Source organism: Piliocolobus tephrosceles, chromosome 13, assembly GCF_002776525.5.
Source record: "Piliocolobus tephrosceles isolate RC106 chromosome 13, ASM277652v3, whole genome shotgun sequence".
In the NCBI taxonomy this organism is placed as follows: Eukaryota; Metazoa; Chordata; class Mammalia; order Primates; family Cercopithecidae; genus Piliocolobus; species Piliocolobus tephrosceles.
The window spans coordinates 113,323,825-113,345,029 of record NC_045446.1 but is presented as its reverse complement, the minus strand read 5'-3'; the positions used below and the strand labels follow the sequence as shown (position 1 = coordinate 113,345,029).

The 21,205-nt window shown below is 44.2% G+C and overlaps 1 protein-coding gene across 6 annotated transcripts; it reads left to right on the top strand.

Annotated features, from left to right (window-relative positions):
• The first annotated feature begins 3,286 nt into the window (after positions 1-3,286).
• On the top strand, positions 3,287-20,519 carry ZNF202 (zinc finger protein 202). Of its 6 annotated transcripts, none has more exons than XM_023208515.1 (9): positions 3,296-3,421; positions 4,429-4,548; positions 4,730-4,845; positions 13,903-14,401; positions 15,062-15,272; positions 15,658-15,746; positions 16,597-16,726; positions 17,261-17,380; positions 17,864-20,519. In XM_023208515.1, the coding sequence occupies exons 4-9, from the start codon at positions 14,000-14,002 to the stop codon at positions 18,856-18,858; spliced, it is 1,947 nt and encodes a 648-aa protein (XP_023064283.1). In that variant the 5' UTR covers positions 3,296-3,421; positions 4,429-4,548; positions 4,730-4,845; positions 13,903-13,999; the 3' UTR covers positions 18,859-20,519. The 6 variants fall into 6 exon arrangements, with proteins under 6 accessions (XP_023064280.1, XP_023064283.1, XP_023064279.1 ...); XM_023208511.1 differs by having other exon boundaries at positions 15,658-15,818; XM_023208517.1 differs by having other exon boundaries at positions 3,298-3,421; positions 13,903-14,397.
• The last annotated feature ends 686 nt before the right edge of the window (positions 20,520-21,205 follow it).

Sequence of the window (21,205 nt, the reverse complement as noted above, 5' to 3'; positions counted from 1 at the left end):
AAAACTACAAATTACCAACAAATATATGGAAGAAAGTTCAGTCTCACCATTAATGATGGAAAGGCAAAGTAAAACAATTAGATATTGTGTTTGCCTGTTAAACTGTCTGAGATTTGCAATTTGGCAACATGATGTAAGGGCATGGATATGGGTGGAAAATCTCATACACTGCTGTTAAGAGTGTAAACAGGTGCATTCATTTGGGAGGAAAAGTTGGCAGTATTCATTAAATGTGTATGACCTTTAACCCAGCAATACTCTTTCTCAGTATCTGTCTTTGTGCATGTATGCACAAAGAGGGTGATCATTATAGCATTGTTTGTAATCCCAACAATTATAAAAACATATGTTTTCAATAGGCAAATTGCTATTTATGCTATGTAATGTTATGTAGGAAGTAGAAGGAATAAGGGAGACTTTTATTTACTGCTATCAACAGATCTCCAAGGCCCACTGCTAAGAGAAAACAAACTGAATAATTCAACATGAACACACAGGCATACACATATGTACACAGAAAATAATACTATTTACTTTCTGTGGACACATATGTACACAGCACATGAAAATAAAGAAAAAGATCTGGAAGATAAACACACTCGGGTCATAAGAACAGCTAACTTCTGGAGAGAGAGGAGGAAGCCAGGGTTGGTAAAAATGTCATTAGTGGCCAGGCGCGGTGGCTCACGCCTGTAATCCCAGCACTTTGAGAGGCTGAGGCCGGCGGATCATGAGGTCAAGAGATTGAGACCATCCTAGCCAATATTGTGAAACCTGTCTCTACTAAAAATACAAAAATTAGCTGGGCTTGGTGGTGCATGCCTGTAGTCCCAGCTACTCAGGAGGCTGAGGCAGGAGAATCGCTTGAACCCGGGAGGCGGAGGTTGCAGTGAGCCGAGATGGTGCCACTACACTCCAGCCTGGCGGCAGAGCGAGACTCCATTTCAAAAAAAAAAAAGTCATTAGGGTTATCCATTCACAAAATCTCTTTTCTTCGCCAAACTTGTCAGGCTTCTGAAACTCCTCCTAGGGCTATTGGTGTACTTCCTTATAAAATCTAATGTTAGCAAAGAACTCTAAGTCCTTTAGCAGGAACTCCCCCATCCTTGATATCTGACCATCTTTAATACCTGCTCAGGGTCCTCATCCTCCACCATCCCACAGGTGATACCCTGACCTGTCTTCAGCAAGAATCCTATTAGGCTGACTTAGCCAGAATCCCCCTTATGCCTGATTGTTCCCCTTAGTAATTTTCAATCCATTGATGTCCCAAACTCCAAAAAACTTTCCTTGACTATAAATTCCCACTTGCCTATTCTGTATTTAGAGTTGAGCCCAATCTCTCATCCCTACAGCAAGACTTCATTGCAGTGGTTTACCTTTCCTGGTCCTGAATAAGGTCTCCCTTACCATGCTTTAACAAGTATCACTGAATAATTTTTTCTTTAACACTGTAATGCATCAAATGTTTAGAAGAACATGTTTATGTATTATTTATGCACTTAATACTAATATTTTAAAATATTCAATGAGATTTACAGAGAAAAACATTTGGTACCCAGTAGGCTTTCATGAAATGTATATTTCTCTTTGTATTCGGTAATTTTATGTGTCAACTTGACTAGCTAAGGGATGCCCAGATAACAGGTAAAACATTATTAGTAGGTGTGTCTGTGAGGGTGTTTCTGGCCAATATGGTGAAACCCCGTCTCTACTAAAAATACTAAAAAAAAAAAAAAAAACAGCCGGGCGTGATGGCGCATGCCTTGTAATCCCAGCTAATGGGGAGGCTGAGGCAAGAGAACTGCTTGAACCCAAGAGGCGGAGGTTGCACAAGACTGTCTAGAAAAAAAAGAGAGAGATTAGCATTTGAATCAGTAGACTAAGAAAATCACTCTCACCAATATGCGTAGGCACCATCCAATCCATTGAGGGCCCCAACAGAATAAAAAGGCAGAGGAAGAGTAAATTCACCTCTCTCTTCTTGAGCTGGGACATCATCTCCTCCTGCTCTCTGGCCTTCAGACACCAGCACCTCAATCTCTTTCCGGTTCTCAGGCCTTCAGCTTCAGACTGAATTATACCACCAACTTCCTTGGTTCTCCAGCTTGCAGTTAGCAGATGTCGGGACCTCTCAACGACCATAATCATGTGAGCCACTTCCTTACAATAAATCTCCTTTTATATGTTTATACATACCCTGTGTGAAAGGAAAATATCTTGGGCCCCCAAAATCACTAAACTAAAGGGAAAATTCAAGCTGGGAACTGCCTAGGGCAAACCTGCTTCCCCTTCTATTCAAAGTCACCCCTCTGCTCACTGAGATAAATGCACATCTGATAGCCTCCTTTGGAAGGGCTAATCAGAAACTCAAAAGAATGCAACTATTTGTCTCGTATCTACCTATGACCTGAAAGCCCCCCTCCCCGTTTGGAGTTGTCCTGCCTTCTGGGTTCACACCTATTAGTTGTGTTTCGCTAATACACTCCCACTTCACCAAAAGTAACTAATCCTTTGGTTCAAACCCAGTAAACAGATCCCAGCAACGTGTCCCATGAAAACGAGGTGGCACATGGCACGTGGAGAGTGGTGACTTACAGGGTAAAAGGGACGAGAGCAAAGGAAAATGTCAGGTATGCGCAGAAAGGTCCCCAAAAGACAAAAACGAACAAGTGAGATCAGGGAAGACAGTCTGAAAGTAAAGAAATATGAAGCAACACTCAAAGCAAAAGAAAGAACAGTGATACCATAACTATTCTCTTTCTGAGCTTCTGATGTTCCATTCAGTTCATGGGCAATGTCTCATTTAGTCCTCAGAGTAAACGGTATTATCATGCCCATTTTCTATGATGCACAATAGGGTTCAAAGATGGAGTGATTCGGCCGAGGCCCTGCTGCTGATGGTGAATGCAAGAGCCAGTATTCAAACCTAACGCTGCCCTTTTCTATCATGCTGCAGCGGACAATGCAAAGAAAAAAAATATCAAGAAAAACACGTATAGGTATCCAAATGAAAACAAACACACAAAAGATCAAAAACAGAAAAGAAAAAAGAAAATCCTTGCAGAAGGTATGCGTGTAAATGAAAGGCCCAGGATGTTAATTTATTCGCTGCAGAGTGGAGTTGGGGGCCGCGGACGGAAGCTGTGGGATCCGAGGCTTCTTCGCACTGGGTCCTTGGGTAGCACGGAGCCGCAGCCCGCGGAGGGCGCACAGAGAGGACCAAACCTCCCACAGCCTAGAAAGGCTCCAGCGCGGCAAGAAGGCGGGGCGAGCGATCGCTTCCGGTTCCGGACGCAAAGGCCCCACGTGTTCCGACCCGCTAGGCCCAGCGCGGCTCGGATCCGGCGGCGCTATTTCGGTCGGGAGTGGGTGGGAGAGAAGCCGGGGCAGGGGAGGAGCCGCTGGAGCTGTCGGAGCCGTGAGTCCTGAATGGGCTGGGCCGGGCCGGGCTGGACCGGGCCGGACCAGATCGGGCAGAGCCGGGCAGGGCGGGGAGGAGGGGGAGGGACCGGAGACCCCGCCCCCCAGAGCCTGGGGAAATCGCCGTGTCCTGGGGAAGGGGTGGCGGCGGTGTATTGAGGGGGCCGAGACGTTGTGGTCTCTGTGTTTCCTGGTGGCCGGAGCCAGTGTCTCCGGGGACACGGATGGCGCTCCTGGCTTCCTTTCCTTTCCAGCCACCGCCCTCCGCCCCCTCCTGGGGCCTGCAGAAATGTAGTTAGTCCATACCTCGGACCTCCTAACGCTTCCGCGCTAACTGTCCCCCCTGAACCGAGGGAGGAGTGGTCTAGGCCCCTTTATTTTCCGCAGCCTTTTCTCACCCCTCCTCATATTGCTTAAGGTCGTCTCCGCGCGCTCCTTGCCCCGGCGAGCCCCATCTCCTTACACCACTAAGCCCCTCTCAGCCCCCAGCACACACTCAGATAACACTCAACCGTGATCTTATCACCTGTGATGATAGTAGTCCTTGGCGTCCGTTTGGCCAGTGGCTTTTCAGCTGCCACTGTGACAGACCCTGAGCTTCCTCTCAAGCCAGTAACTGCTGTCTCGTCTTGCAACTTTCCTCTCCTCCCACTCCTAACAGCCAGTTTTGGCACCTCTTCTCGGCACCAGCGTTACTTTTAGCAGAGGTATACCTACTTCTTGAGTGTCTTGACTAAAAGTTTGTTAGTTTGTGTGCCATGGAGAGGCTGCGTGCCTTCAAAAAGGTGTCAGTCTAATTTTTGTTTTTCTGAACAATGAATATTCTCATCTAGGCCCTTTGATAATCCTCTCTGCCTTGGGGTCTGTACTGACCTCCGCAGAGGAAGACTCTTAGACCCAGCCTTTCTTGGACAACCTTGGTCCTGGGGAGCAGTGCCACATCCCAGGCTCTCACTTAGAGACTGGGCTTAGAACTGTTGCTTTTTCTCTATCCACGCTCTGCAGGTGACACCCAGGGCAGCTACACTCAGAAGTCACAAGGAATGCTGGTGGAGCCCCTCATCCCTCCCAGCTTCTCTTCCAAGCTGCCCGGTGGGGCTTGATCCAGGAAGCTACTTCAGAAAGGTTGTGGGATAGCAGTGGGAGGTTTGTTGGTGGGAAGCGTGTGAATGCGGAGCAGTCTTGGATAACTTTTTGCTGTTACTATCTAGCATAAGAGGGTGGGCAGGGTTGGAGAGAGGACAGGAATTATTCCTCCTGGGACCAGACACCTGGGATTCATAATCTTTCACCCTTTCTCCTCCAGCTATACCCTTTTTGTACTCTGTGTATATACTATATTGCAGTAGACAATCATTCCAAGGGTACAACAAGGTTTACTACAATGTGAGGGACTCAGCCATTGCAAATTGTACAGATGAGGTAAGTTAAAGGTTTACGTTTTTTTCCCCAGTAAATTTGGCACACATTTAAAAAGTGAAACAGTTCTAGACCCCTTGCTTTTCCTGTTCTCTCACCAGCAAACCCTTTAATTTGGCCAGCAACGGCTTTCTGCATGAACGCCAGATTCACTTCATTTGCTAGATGGTGGTTCTCAAACTTACTATAAGCACCTGAAGGGCTTAGTTAAACACATACTGCTGGGACCCACCCCTAGAGTTTCTGGTAATAGGTCTGTGCTGGGGCTTGAGAATTTGTACTTCTAACAAGGCTCAGGTACTGATGCTGCAGATCTGGGTTCTTCACTTTGAGAACAACTACCTTTTGGCCAAATGTGATACATATTGCAGTAGGTTGGGGTTCACAATACCTTTGAGTACTTCTGTGTTGGAAGCTAGTAATCCAGTCTTTTGTGGATAATCACTTAGGTCTGAATATTGTGTTCGCAAAATTAAGAAAGCGTACCTAAAAAAATGCTATATGCCAACTTTGAGGTGAAGTATTGATGAGTTCTTCCCCTTGATTTTCTTAATTCTCTTGATAGGGGCCTCACCTTTTGATCGTATATATTACACCGGTATTCTGGGCTTTTGCTGTGAATTCCTAGTATTGCTAAAATCCTGCTATTTCTTAACTACCTGTTAAGTTCCTCAAGGTCAGAGCTTCTGCTTTTTTTAATCTTTCTCTGCCCAGTACCTTGAATAGTGTGGGACACGTAATTGATGCTCAGTAGATATTTCTGTATTGAACTCCATCCGTTGTCCTCCTCCCTTCTTGATGTTTTTCTCCACTGACCTTATGCTACACAGTAAAGCAGGGCATGATTATGCCACCTGATTACCCCCAAGAGATTGGAATAAATGCTAATGCCAGATTCCTATAGCTATCCCTGTGAATGGTTTATTCCCCCAGAGCCCTGACACCTGCTGATTTCTGAATTTTCAGTGCTTCTGTAATATGTACAAGTTGGGGGAGGAAAAATAGAAAGCTTAATAAAACTCAACATGCATTTATTGAACACCTTTTCTACCAAGGGCTTGACAAAGTGGTAGGCACTGGGAAAAGAAAAATGAGTAAGGAGACCCTTGCTCTCGAGGCAGGGCTCTCAGTGGGAAGACAGACATTAAGCCATGCCCACGGCAAGAATGACTTCTGGGATTCCTTCTTTGGATCATGATTTAGTCTTCAGTGGAAACCTGGTGCTCCTCAGCTTCCTCTGGTTCAACAGGCAGGGATCCCATCCCTTATCATCTCCTCAAATGTTAAGGGAGCCTTGAGCAAAGCCAGAAGGAAGTCATCTAGACGTAGAACAGGGGATATCTACACAGGGTGTGTTAATGACAAAGCTAAAAACATAGTAAATGACTTTTGAATTTACTGCCGTTATGAATTATTTATAGCAACACCTCAGGTCAGCTCTGTTATATATGTTATTTCCCATTAAATGATGGTTACTCTGACTATCTGACTGGCATTGATTATGTTCATTGTAGGAATTGCATACATCTAGTTTAACTCTGGCTGTCAAATGAGAGCAGTTGCTCTCATCAGGATTGGTGTCAGGTTTGATGTCCCCTCCTTTTCCTGCTTCAGGTTAATTTGTGATGTTCTGTTTTAAACTGAGGCATATAGCGTGACTTGCTTTATTTAAGGCCAGTAACTGCTTTGGGGTAGTTTTCCTGAAGGTTAAAAAGCCTAGCTTCATGATGGAGGTTAACCAACATGACCATGATGGACAGGTGTATCAATCTGACCTCCTAAAAGTCTGTATTTGAGGCTGAGTGCAGTGGCTCACACCTGTAATCCTAACACTTTGAGAGGCCAAAGCCGGCAGATCACTTGAGCCCAGGTATTTGAGACCAGCCTGGGCAACATGGCAAGACCCTGTCTCTACAAAAAATTTAAAAATTAGCTGGGTGTGGTGGCATGTGCTGCAGTCCCAGGAGGCTGGGGTGGGAGGATGGCCTGAACCTGGGAGGCAGAGATTGCAGTGAGTTGTGATCTTGCCACTGCACTCCAGTCGTAGCAACAGAATAAAACCCTATCTCAAAACTTAAAAATCTTTGTTTGGCCCCTCGCTCTCCTCAACCCTTGAGTAAATCTCTCTCAGCGTCCTAGGCTGATACATTATGGCCCAAATATTCAACAGAGATGGTGTATATCCTTGTTCCTCTCAAAACTCCTCCTCAACATCAAAAAGCTGGTTCAGTTCTCTACCTTTAGATAAAGAATCAACCCAAGATTCAACATGAGCTGCTGTGACTTGTCCAAAATGACACCTCTTTACAACATAGAGCGGGGGACAGAACACAGGTCACCCTCCCCCAAAGGCAGCTATCTACTGTCTAACATTGCCTCCTAGGCCTGCCATATATAACCATCAAAAACATTTTAGTTAAGAATAAAGTGAATTGTTACAATTTTTCTTTTTCATTTTTGTGTTTACATTTACTCTCAATGACATGTTTATTCCCACCTAATATCTGGAGGCTAACCACAAAATCTGCAGCATTTCCAGGCAGAAGATACTTGTGTCTTAGCGTCCACTGACTTCCCTGTACCACCTACTACATACTTGACCTCTTTTTCTTTCTTCCAGTCTTCCCTTTCTCTATACCTTATTCTCTTTCTTTGGTACCTATTGTAACAAGTTTTGAACCATTTCTCCCCTCACTACTCAAATATCACTTTTATGAAGGGGGGAAAAAACAACTTAGGTGGCAAAAATATTTTACAAAAACAGTTTTAAACATGGTCTGAAGCATACTGGTCATGTGTTAGAAGGCCAAAAGCCAGGGAATTCACTCCCTTTCATTCATTGTGCCATCTAGGTTAAGTTTTCATAGGTCTTCTTGGTACACTGAGTTTGCCTCATATTGTGTCCTGCCAGTTACAGGGAGTGGAGAGGGTTTTGATATATTGGTAATTAGAAGCATTGCTGATATGGTCTTCGGTGGGAGAATGTGTGTTTAAAGTTCCTTCTCATTTGTATTCCAACACTTTCATTTAATCCTACTTCATAAAGTGCCTCCAAAGCAAGGATTGTTTTTTGGTTTAGCGTGGCTTCTTTGATATAACAATAGACAGATCAAGATTTTCCTTATGCCATCTATTTTTTTGTAATTATGATGAAGTAAAGAACTGTTTGCTTGTTTATCGTTTAAATCTTGCCTTCTTCCCAAAAGGATTTCAAATAGCTTGAAGGAAAATGAATAAAATATGTTGAGCACCTACCCTATGCCAGACTCTATGCGGAAGGATTTCTATAGGTTGTTTCATTTACTCCTTAAAACCACCACATGATAGGTAGTATTAGTCGCATTTTTGGGGATAAGACTGAGGCTTAGGGAAATTGTGTTACAAGGCTAATGAGCGAGGTCAGGGATTCAAACCCAGTGCTCCAAGGTCCCTAACCGTTACGTGGAAAGCTTCGATAAGCGCTTGTATATAGGACAATTAAGAATAAAAGAATATCTCCATTAGAAGGATTGTACTGGGCTAATCTTTTGTTTTAAAGAACAGCAGCAGCATTGAGAAAGAGCGGTTAACAGTTTTTATTAGTCAATTTCTATTCTAGAACACTGAGAGGAGCTATTGACAGGCCCTGGTTAGCCCCAGCAAGTAGCCATATTAAAATTCCCAAATTATAGGCCTGCATTAAGGTATAAAATAAGAATGGGGACTGGAAGGGATATAAATATCTGCTAAATATAATTTCAGTTCTAATCACTGTTTTCTTCTGAAGATTGTTTTCCAGTAAATAGGAAGATCACTGTCTCTCCTTTAAGTTGACAGTATATGACTACAGACTTTGTCATTTAGGGTCCAGAAAGATCACCCTAGCTAGTAGCGTTTTAAGGTAGAGAACTAGATATTCTTTCATTGCCTGTGGTTTTCTGTTCTTGTAAGAGAATTGACTTTGGGTCTTCACTGCCACGTGATACCTTCAGATAAGGGACAGAGACAGCTGAGGAGTGTATGAAGGAGTGTGTGAAGGTCTTACCTTCAAAGCTCCTCTCCAATCTTGTGCATCCTAGGAACACTCAAGACACTAGGTTGTATCTTTGCAGATATTGTTTTAGTGTCTTCTGGAACCAAGTCTCTTACTTAATCCTGGCCTGGTTTCATAATCTCTCTATTCTCTTTACAGTTTTTATCTTACTCTGGAACTCTTCCAAGGACAGAAATTGAAGAAAGGTATTAGAATAGCAAAGGCAACAAATTGCAAGATATACTTGTGGCATAGCACATCCCATTCATTATAGAATAAAAACGCAACATCTGTTTTCTGCCTCTAATATTAATAGTTGACCTTTGCACAACACATTTTAGTTCATAAAGCTCTCACATCTCAGATAATCACTGAGTTAGGAGACTGGTTATCTACAGAGGGCTTTATCCTTTACAAGGGCTCTTGTGTATGTTACTTCACGAAACCCTCAGGGAAGCTCCAGTTTCTTGGGGATCTGGGGCTGGGACGTACATCTTTGGATGCCCAGTTTGGTGCTGCGCACAGCACTGCTGTATCTCCTTCATTTCCCGTCTCTTACCCCACCCAGACTCCTTCCTTCATTCCTTCGATTGCTGATCTGTTTTCCTTCGTCTTCCTAGGCTGCCAAAGTAAATGCAAAACAAGCAACAGAAATCTCAGCTTGTGATTTCTGAAGGGCGTTTTTAAATGGCCAGTTTGGTGCGGCACTGTTATATGTTCTTTTTTCTTTGGAGAGCAAAGCCCTCTGAGAGAGCAGGAACTCTTCTGTCAATGCATACGTTGTAGGATCCATACTGTGGAATCTCTTGTACCTAGTGCTGCATGAAAACAATGAGGATTCCAAGTCTACTTCACTGGACGTCAGTTCTCAAATTTTTAAGATACTAGAAGTCCTTTTATTAAGCCAAAAGACCCTAAATATTAATTCCGTCTTCCAGGGGTAGGAGTTGGGGTGAGGATTGGAAAGCTTTATCTGGATAAATAATCAGTATTGTAGTTCCATTTATTTCATGTCTGATTTTGTGCTTATTAAAATTGATTTGAATCCTCAATGGAAAATGATTTTTTTTTCAAATGCCCAGTGTTGTGTGACTTGCATTTGGATTATTCCTAGTGCAACCTGAAGATTTCTTGTGATGAGTTGTGGTTCCATCACCTTGGGAACCACTAAGAGAATTCTCTTTTACTCACAATCCAAACAATAAATGTTTTTTTCCCTGTGTATGCCTTCATCCAGCACACAGTTTGCTAGACTTATGGATGAATATGGGTTAATATGACATGGTATCTATCCTTCTGGAAACAGACTTTTAAAACCTTACTAAGCATTCTCTGCATTCATCAAATATGAAGTGAGTGCCTGGTGCATGCCAGTCATCGAGCTGGGCACAGCATGTCCCTGCCCTCAGAGCTTTACAGTCCAGTGAGTTCAACAGAAGATGAACAATTTTGATGACACAAAAAAACACATGCATGCTGTGATGGGGGAGATACAAGTTCCTGTGGACGCATCATCTGGGAGGACCAGGGAAGGCATCTTGGAAAAACTGAGATCTGAAAGATGGGTAGAGTCAACCACATGAAGAGAGTGGAGAAGGGCACTTCAGACAGGGTGAACAGCATCAGGAAAGCCCAGGGAGGGTATAGAAAAGAACAGTAATTGGAGCAGTGGCTTTCAATGGGAGTGGCAGTCATGGAAGGAAAGAGAGGTAGCAGGGACCAGGTTTTGAAGGGCTTTGTGTATCACATTTTAAGAAGTTTAAATTTTAACCTAAGGTCACTGGAAGCCATTGGCAGATTTTGTATGTTAGGAAGTTCACCACTTACCTACTTGGAGTATTGCAGGTGAAGCTAATGTGGATGGGCCTCCTGCCCATTATTAAATCCTGTTCCTATCTGCCCCTGCTGTCTCTCCCTATCTCTCTCTCTCTCTCTCTCTCTCAAAAGCTAAAGGAAAGCATATAGGTTCCAGAAGGAAAAAGAAATAACCACTAGAAGAGTAAGTATAAGCTGACTTCACTAAGGCCCAGTGAGATTCCAAACCAAAATAGGGTTTCTAGGGTTTGAGCTTTTAATCCTGGTACTCCAACAGGGAGACAGGACTTGGGGAGCTGATGCTGTGTGAAAGTTACAGAACTGAGCAGCCTGCAAACCTGGACCTTTGAACATCTTCCCACTGACCCAGGAAAAGTACAAGGAAGTAGGTTCTCCAGAGCCTTGGGTAGGCCAAACATTACTTGAAGGCATCAGTCTAAGTAATACACAAAAACGTTATTCAGGAACACTGAGAAATTAACATAAAAACTGATTTGGCCAGGCACCGTGGCTCAGCCTATGGTAACAGTGCTTTGGGAGGCCAAGGTTGGAAAATCACTTGAGGCCAGGAGTTCCAGGCTGTAGTGAGCTATGATTGCACTACTGTCCTCCAGCCTGGGCAACAGAGGGAGAGTCTTAAAAAAGCAAATTTTCCAAGATCATTGAAACCATTAGCACTTAGGAAAAAACAAATGAAATTACATTCAAGGGGCTCACATTTAAATCCAGGGCTCTCAGGACTCCCAAAGTAAAAAGATGGGCATAAAATAAAAAATTACAAGCCCCTTGAGAAAAAAAGTAAATCACCATGAGGTAGAGACAGCAGAGGAAAAATTGCACATGAAAATCAAGGAATTAGGGAGCTATCCAAAATAGACTATGAAAGTATGTTGCAAGTGATTGAGGATAATGAAAAAAATATGTCATAAGAGCATGAATTAAAGTTTTGAGAAAGAATGAAGATAATATGGTCATTGACTATAAACTCATTTGATGGGTAACAACAGATGAGACACAGCTGTTAAGAGTGGATCAATAACCTTGAATGTGGATGTGAGGCAATTGTAGTACAGCACAAAAAAGATTGAGAAATGAAGGAGCCCTTAAACTGCTTGTGGACACTGGTCTGGAGGGGGACAGGATGAAGACAACCAGTCATAGAAGTTGAACTGAGTCATGTCTCCAATGTATCAGTGCCTGTTATGAGCCAGTGCTGTTGAGGAGCAGAGGATATTGTAATTTTTTTTAAAGTTCCTATTAATACCTTCTAGTGGGTCATAATGGCTCAACCGGGGGAATGGCAGTAGAGATGAAGAGATAGATTCAAAGACACTTTTAAGAAGAGATGGATTCAAAAGACATTTTTTAGAAGGTGGAATTAACAGGATATGGTGAATAATAAAAAGATAGTAAAAGCATAATGGAGGAAACAGTGGTTCTTCCTGTTACAATAGGAAGAGCTTTGGAGTAGAGTTTTATTCATTTTACAGGCATTTATTGTGCACTTTATTATAGGTATTGGAGATTGATGGAAAATACTTCCTGACTTCAAAGAGTTTCACAGGAAAGATAAGCGATGGCTATGTAATATGACCAATACTGGGATAGAGAGGTGCCCGGGTCACTACGGGAGGACTTAGGTGATTTCTAACCATGTCTAAGAGTAGGGGAAATGGGATCAAAGAAAACATCTCAGAAGACATGAAGCCTGAGCTTATGTCTTGAAAAATTTTAAGTTTAACCTAAGCAAGGATAAAGAATCAGAAGAAACAGCATGTTCAAAAGCTAAAGAACATGGGACTCATGTGCTTTGCATGTACATATATGTATGTGTGATGTCTGAAAGGATTGGAGAGGAGGGCAAAGAGAATAACAAGATGAACATCAACCTAATGTAGAATGCTTTGAAGTTTGTATTTCATTTAACAAGACAGCGGGGAGTGATGGAAGGATCTTAGATAGGAAAGGGACATGAGCACATTTGCCAGTAGCGCTCGTACTGGTCATAGTGGGAATGTGAAGGTGACAAATCTGGAGGCAGATAGCTCACATTTGGAGGCAGTTGCAGTCATCCAGATGAGAAGTGAGGGGGACCTAAGCTGTAAATCGTGGGAATAAAGAAGACAAGACCTGTTAAAAAGAAAGAACACACCATGTAGCATGGAAGGGGGAAGGGTGGAGGGTAGTCTGTGCAGAAGGAACAACCTTCAAAAAGACATGGAGGGCTGAAAAGGCACCCTGTTGTAGGAAGATCAGCAATACATTTTTTATAACCAGATAACCAGGCAATACAGGGAAAGGGTAGGATCTGAAGCTTGAAAAATAGCTTGGGGGCTAATTGTAAAGAGCTTCATGTCATTCCCAGGATTTTGGAACTGATTTTTACTAACATTAAAAAGGTTTTATTTTAAAATATTGAGTAATACAGTTGGAACTATAATTTAGGAAGATAACCGCTGGTGCCATCACTCTTCTAAGCAAAGATAGTAATACATTTAATCCTTACAGTAAATTTACTAGATGAAAACCATTATTATCTCCCTTCTATAGACAGAGAAACCAGCATAAGGAGAATGAGAACTTACCTATGGTCTCACTCCGGAAATACCTAGTAAGCGATAGAGCCAGGATTCGAACACAGGTAGCTTGACTCCAGAACTTTCGCTCATAACCTTACACACCTCCCTCATGGTTGGTGTTTCTCAACCATGGATACACTTTCGAACTGCATGTAGCATCTCTAAACATACAGTTACCTGGATTGACTGAATCAGAGTGTCTGAAAAATGTGTGATACTGTGTTTTACAAAACCTCCACAGGTAATTCTGTTGCACTTTGCTCATAGTTGAGTACTGCAGGGATCTCAGGAAGTTAGAGCAGTAGTCCAGGCAGCAGATGATAAAGGGTGAAACTAAGGCGGTCTGTAGGAAGGAAGAGGAGGGAACCGATTTGGAGTCTTAAGAGATGGAATTGGCAGTATTCATGAAGTGGAAATGCAGTATTTTCTTGTGGAGTATGAACTTTGCCTAGGAAGGGGGATAGAGGACCACACCTTTAGTCGTGGATTGTCCTCTCCCAACTGGATGTGTTGATTTATGGTTATGGAGGTTGGGGAAAAGAGGATTTAACCATTTGAAGAAGTTTGTATAGAGGATTATGATTGAACTCAGACTGTTGTCCTTGTGTATAGTTTCATGCTTATACTTTTGTTTGTCTTTACTTCTCTATCCAGGGCCCTTGGGAGAAAATCCTCGCTGTGTCCAGGCTGAGGCTGGGGTCTAATGACAGTGTGAGCTCTAGATGGTGTGAGACCACCCCAAAGCCAAGAAATGGCTACAGCCGTGGAACCAGAGGACCAGGATCTTTGGGAAGAAGAGGGAATTCTGATGGTGAAACTGGAAGATGATTTCACCTGTGGGCCAGAGTCTGTCTTACAGAGGGATGACCCAGTGCTGGAGACCTCCCACCAGAACTTCCGGCGCTTCCGCTATCAGGAAGCCGCAAGCCCCAGAGAAGCTCTCATCAGACTCCGAGAACTTTGTCACCAGTGGCTGAGACCGGAGAGGCGGACAAAGGAGCAGATCCTAGAGCTGCTTGTGCTGGAACAATTTCTTACCGTCCTGCCCGGAGAACTGCAGAGCTGGGTGCGGGGCCAACGGCCAGAAAGTGGCGAGGAGGCGGTGACGCTGGTGGAGGGTTTGCAGAAACAACCCAGGAGACCAAGGCGGTGGGTGAGGAGGGGGAGTCCTGATCTGTGTGATGTGGAGGGGGACTATTTGCTGGAAGGCTGGATTTGGGGGCGAGCTTGTAGGATCCCCGTAAATTATTAGTGGACTCTGCCCTCGGGTTGCTCATAGATCCATGAGCCCCGTGGATTAGGGGGATGTGTGTGTATGAATGTGACTTTCTGGATTTTGGAACACCTGTGTAGGGACCATCTGAGGGGTCTCAGCCACCAAAGGGTCATGGCTTTGGTTTTCCCTTCTTTGAATGTTGAGCCTTGGGTTCCTGGAGAGGAGAATTTTGTGACTTCCTCAAAGGTTCTCATAGATCCCCAGTCACAGATCCCCCTTCCTGGCTGGTCAGCTAGGGAAGCAGGCAGCAAGGAGAGCTACAGGTGGGACAGGTGGAGATGGGAAGGAGCCTTGGGTGACGGGGCCAAGGCTGGGGGTGGTGAGAGAGCATTGCAGGCCTGCGCATCCCCTGCCTCGTCCTGGGGAGGATAACCTTCAGCTCCTCCTTGCCTGCTCCGTTGGAACTGGAGTTTCCCCTCCTTGTCTGGGTCCCTCTGGGAGTGTTTTCTGTAGACGTCTTCTCCTAAAATAAGCTCCCATGACAACCAAGAACTTCCTCCTGACTCCATGGTGACTGGAAGTTGGAATTATTCCCAGGTGACTGTCCATGTTCACGGCCAGGAAGTCCTGTCAGAGGAGACGGTGCATTTAGGAGCAGAGCCTGAGTCACCTAGTGAGCTACAGGATCCTGTGCAAAGCTCGACCCCCCAGCAGTCTCCTGAGGAAACCACACAGAGCCCAGATCGGGGGGCACCGGCAGAGCAGCGTCCACACCGGGAAGAGGAGCTCCAGTCCCTGCAGGAGAGCGGTGGGAAGCCTCAGCAGAAAGGGGGGATTGTGGCAGAAGGCAGGCAAGGAGGGGGACGTTTCTCCTGTACCAGGGAAGCTGGGTAGACTGCATGGAAAGAAATCACAGAATCCAGGATGTCAAGAGGAGACAGAACCACCAGCTAGAGTCCCCTAAAAATAGGGCCAAGCTTAGATAGCAGGTTGTTGCTTGTTCTCTTGGCATTCTGATGGTCTTATAGGTAATGGGTGTGGGATATGGGAGCTACCCTTAGGCCTGGTTCTTGGTTCCCATAATAGGAAGGATAGGGCCACCTTCTTACCAAAGATGGTGAGGGATGCCAAGATTTTTGTCCATTTTTGGGGCACGCTGCGTATTACTGACCTTTGCCTTCTCTTCTTCATAGAGGTCCCAGTGCCCCAGGAGCCAGACCTTCCTGCAGAGAGGAGCTCTGGAGACTCAGAGATGGTTGCTCTTCTTACTGCTCTGTCACAGGTGTGCCCTAATTACCTCTGTACCACAGAGAGTTTGTTTGAAGAACCACTGGGCATTAGCCATACTAAACAGGTGAAGCAGGATGCACATTTACACTCTTGCCAGTTTTAAGCTCACAGTTCTGCAGATGCTTGGAAGGGAAGGAGAAAGGGGAGGAGATGATGAGATAAATTATCATACCCTCTATTGGATCCATAGGCGCCAACGCCTGTTTATTTGCCATTGACTAGAAAAGCTCACAAAATGAGATTATTTTGTAACACTCCAGTACAACTTCGAAGTTGTCAAATGAGGGTTTTTTAGTTTTTTTTTTAAGGAATAAATCTGATAGTCATTTGTAAGTATGACAGACTGTACTGCTGAGACATTTAGGAAGTATTCACCATGATCAAAGCCCTGAAACTAAGCCGTGTGGCTGGAGAAAAAGAAATAGAATTCATGTATGGTTTTAGATTGTAATCTAACTGTAATTCTATAGAGTGTAGAAACTATTGAAAGTGATTAGAGTCGTTCGGGAAAGTTTACTAGAAAAGATAAATTTTGCAGAAATGTATGTAGCATTAAAGTGTCAAGTAGGGATGATGATTTTTAAGACCTTTCCTAAATTTTAAACAGTACCTTAAGAAGAACATAAGCTGGTCCTCAGGGAAAGTGATGGAGTTGGAGGGGGCAGGGCCAGTGCAGGACGCTAGGGGACACATAGCTCCCCTGAGAATGAGTTTAAGCAGCCCACCACTTGAGCTCCCTTCATCTCCTAGATATAGTCTTCCTATTGGGTGACTTCCAACAGGTACAAAATGCGAGGCTACCTGGAGCGTCACATTTTGATGAAATCCTTATGTGGTTTCAGGGACTGGTAACGTTCAAGGATGTGGCCGTATGCTTTTCCCAGGACCAGTGGAGTGATCTGGACCCAACACAGAAAGAGTTCTATGGAGAATATGTCTTGGAAGAAGACTGTGGAATTGTAGTCTCTCTGTGTAAGGAATTTCAAGTATTCTAGAGTATTCTAAGCCCAGAGATCTTTTTCCTGCTGGAAATTTTGGGGGATCTTAGACCTTAGATTGTATGCAGTGAACTTCTCTTATGCCCTCCCCACCAATAAAATTGAGGGATTAGGTGCAAAATATGGTATCCTTTCAAATAAAAGATAAATGTTTGGAAATGGAAACCTCTAATAGGGAAACAGACTTGTAATATTACAGCTTTAGTGCAGAAATATTTGAAGTAAGCACATGAGTGTTAAAACAAGAGTTGGAGATAATCTTTCTTGAGTATGGAAAAAGAGGATAAGGTGTACAACGGTGTAATTATTGAGTTGCAGGTGAAAACCACAAGAAAGACAAGAGATATGCAATCCTTGGTTAAAAGTACACAAACTAAAGAGATGAAAGATTTCATGACCTGAGCTAGCTATGTATTTGCTCCACAACCTACCAAATAGAAAAGGTCCACTCTTAACACAGGGAATTGTTGAGCCAATCGTGATATCCTATTTTCCCTCTCTTGAGCAGCATTTCCAATCCCCAGACCTGATGAGATCTCCCAGGTTAGAGAGGAAGAGCCTTGGGTCCCAGATATCCAAGAGCCTCAAGAGACTCAAGAGCCAGAAATCCTGAGTTTTACCTACACAGGTGAGGAATGACAAAAAGGGTCTTACCCACCCTGAGCCGGCAGTTCCTCTAGGCAGTGCTTCTCTCTCTGTAGGGCCCCGCTCTCATCAGTTCTTCTAACATGTCAGCCAGTACTGCTTTCTCCTTCTGACAGCCATTTCTTCTGTCATTTCCCTCCTCTTTTCTCCTCCCATCATTTGTCTGATAGCAATGTAATACAAAAGGGTGAAAGAAAAATGCTAACTTTTGGAATTGCAGATAGACCATTTACTGTACAATTCCCTTAAACCCTCAATTCTCAGTCTCTGCATTTACAAAATGAAGATGATATTTCTGCATACCAAGGTTTGTTGATAGCATAACAATATGAGAAAGTGCTTGGCACAGGACAGGCATTCCATTGAGTCTTGCTGTCTCAAACCCCTTTTTAAAAATGTCTCCCGTTGTGTAGAAGGCATTGTTGCCACTACAATGACCCCTTTTTTCCTCTCACCCTTTCTACAGGAGATAGGAGTAAAGATGAGGAAGAGTGTCCGGAGCTGGAAGATCTGAGTTTGGAGGATATACACAGGCCTGTTTTGGGAGAACCAGAAATTCACCAGACTCCAGATTGGGAAATAGTCTTTGAGGACAATCCAGGTGGACTTAATGAAAGACGATTTGGTACAAATATTTCTCAAGTGAATAGTTTTGTGAACCTTCAGGAAACTACGCCCATCCAGCCCCTGTTAGGGAGGCATCATGACTGTTCTGTATGTGGAAAGAGCTTCACTTGTAACTCCCATCTTGTTAGACACCTGAGGACTCACACGGGAGAGAAACCCTATAAATGTATGGAGTGTGGAAAAAGTTACACACGCAGCTCACATCTTGCCAGGCACCAAAAGGTTCATAAGATGAACACGCCTTATAAATACCCCCTAAACCAGAAGAATTTGGAAGAGACCTCCCCTTTGACCCAGGCCGAGAGAACTCCATCTGTGGAGAAGCCCTATAGATGTGATGACTGTGGAAAGCACTTCCGCTGGACTTCAGACCTTGTCAGGCATCAGAGGACACATACAGGAGAAAAACCCTTCTTTTGTACTATTTGTGGCAAAAGCTTCAGCCAGAAATCTGTGTTAACAACACACCAAAGAATCCACCTGGGAGGCAAACCCTACTTGTGTGGAGAGTGTGGCGAGGACTTCAGTGAACACAGGCGGTACCTGGCGCACCGGAAGACGCACGCTGCCGAAGAACTCTACCTCTGCAGCGAGTGCGGGCGCTGCTTCACCCACAGCGTAGCGTTCGCCAAGCACTTGAGAGGACATGCCTCAGTGAGGCCCTGCCGATGCAACGAATGTGGGAAGAGCTTCAGTCGCAGGGACCACCTTGTCAGGCATCAGAGAACACACACTGGGGAGAAACCATTCACATGCCCTACCTGTGGGAAAAGCTTCAGCAGAGGCTATCACTTAATTAGACATCAGAGGACCCACTCAGAAAAGACCTCCTAGCTAGGTCCCCATGTGAGGAGATCTGCTTTCAGCCCTCACCTAAGGGAGGTGAGGAATAGGAAAAGCCCTCTTGTCTGCCTGGGAAGACCTTTTCGAGGGAGTCTCCCTGACCTGCCCAGATCTGACATCACCTCTTCCTGCAACTAAAGACAAGCCTGGGCAGAACCTCTCCGTCTTCTTCTACACCTTGAGGGGATGTTTCATCCAAAGTACAACCTGAATTGAGGCTTCTCCTTCACTGGAGTGTGCCTGCCTCTACCTCATGGGTATAAAGTAGGAGAATTAAGAGACTTAAGAGGTTGTGGTTACTGTATCGTCCAAAAAATAGGCTGTTACATATCCTAAAGACTGCTCAGCAGCTTCAGGTTGAAAGTGGCCAAGGACAGCCCCTTAGGTTTGGGAAGGGACCAGCCTGAAGGATTCTGTCTTTAGTGGGGTCAAATCTTAAAGCACACAGCTCTGAACTCAAGACAGGAGATTTGCGTCCTGATGGCTTTGCCACACACTCACAGGATAACTGTATAGATCTCTCGCTGTCTGATTCACTTCTTAACCATGCACTTTCCTTTGATGCTGAGGAGAAATGGAAGTGGGCGAAAAAATCTCAAGGCTGCTTCATGTGGACCTTGTCAAGCTGCTCCCTCCCCCAATGTCAAATTTTGTTACCAGGTGCCAAACTGCTAGAAAGGAGGGCCTAGTCAGAAGCCTCTTTCCATACGAGTTCTGGTTTTGTTTTTAATATTTTTTCCTATTAAAATACTCATGCATTTAACCTTCCCATTATTCAGCCAGTCTCTTGGTTTCGTCCCTAGCACTTCTACTGCAAGTGAGGTGGTAGCGTTTGAGTACTTATTGAGTAAAGCGTATTCGGTCATAATGAAATCATTCACATTGCCTCATATGCACAAGCCCACCAACCCCTTCACACCCCCATCTCAGGGGCGGTGTGAGTAAGGGGATTTGGGAACAGTGTCAAGTTACAAAGGCACTGTAACAATTACAGAATCATGATTGCCATGGGCCACTTTATTTACATGAAGACAACTGGAAAACGGCTAAGACCAAATTATGGAAAGCAAGAAAAAGCTGTTGCTGGCAAGACCATCAAGACTATTCTGACACCCTGTTCCCATCATCCCTGACTGAGTACTCTGACATCACGGAAAGTGTTGAACCTGGGACCCCGAGGAATTCACCAGGAGTAAATGGCTTTCATGTATTTGTGGTGGTTGCTTTTTCTTAACGTGGTTTTATGTTCCTATAACTAAGAACTAAAAAGTAGCATCTCATAATGGCCCAAGGATCTCTGTTGCAGTTAAAGGTTCCTTGGAGATGAGGCTGAATAATTGTGAACCTCACCTGCTCTGATTGTGGGAGTGGCAAGAACTGGGGAGACGTCCTCCTTAAGTGGAGCACAGGGTATGGGGTTAAAGCATGAGAGGGAGAGTCTTCTGTGCCTGGTTTCTTCTCTTCTATCTCATAATGCATTATGGGCCAGAGGAATAGGGGAGGGTTAATAAGACTCAAACCCTAATGGCCCAACAGGGAAATTCTCATTTTGGTCAGTGATTCTGATGGACTGGTTTGGTTTTAATACCAGTCAACCGTTGTCCTTCTGGAAATATATATATGAAATAAATAAAGGTAACACTTGCAGCCAAGTGCCCTGGTTTCTGGGACTTCCCATCTTACCTGTTCCTTTTTCCAGGGCTTCAGTGTCCTGATACTTCTGAGGGTGATTCATACTCAAATCTGGGAGTACAGAGTATTTTTCCATGAGGAAAGGAAGGCTTGGGATGATTAGCAGAGTGCGGTGAAATATATGCACTCTGAGTTAAGAACCAAGCCTGGAGTTTGCAGAAGATACTGTCCTAATATGCAGGCATTTCTAAACTATATATCTAAGCCTAAGCACAGCTTGTCCTGGGTGAAATGTCACAGCCACAAAAGATAATTTCTCCTAGCTCATACTTAACCATTTATAAAGGTTGATAAAATACTGGCACTGACAGAAGAAATTGACTTTTTAATTTTCTTTTTTATCTGCAATATTCCAATAAATGAAAATCTGTCAGAGTTCTACATGAGAGAAAAGCTTGAGAGCCTGATCCAGTGTGTTGGAATGTCAAATAGCCCTATTGCTGAGCTCCCTGCAGAGTTTCATAGGCTGACACTAAATCTGTGGTCCGTTCTGTAAATGAGTTTTTTTAGGTTCTTGGAGGGACATGATGTCTCCCAAATCGGAACAATCAGAACCAGTTTGCAGCAGCAGGAAAGAAGCAGTGCAGCTGAGCATGAGCAGGGAGGTTGGAGCACAGGGTGTGTATTCAGAGAGGTCCTCTCTAGT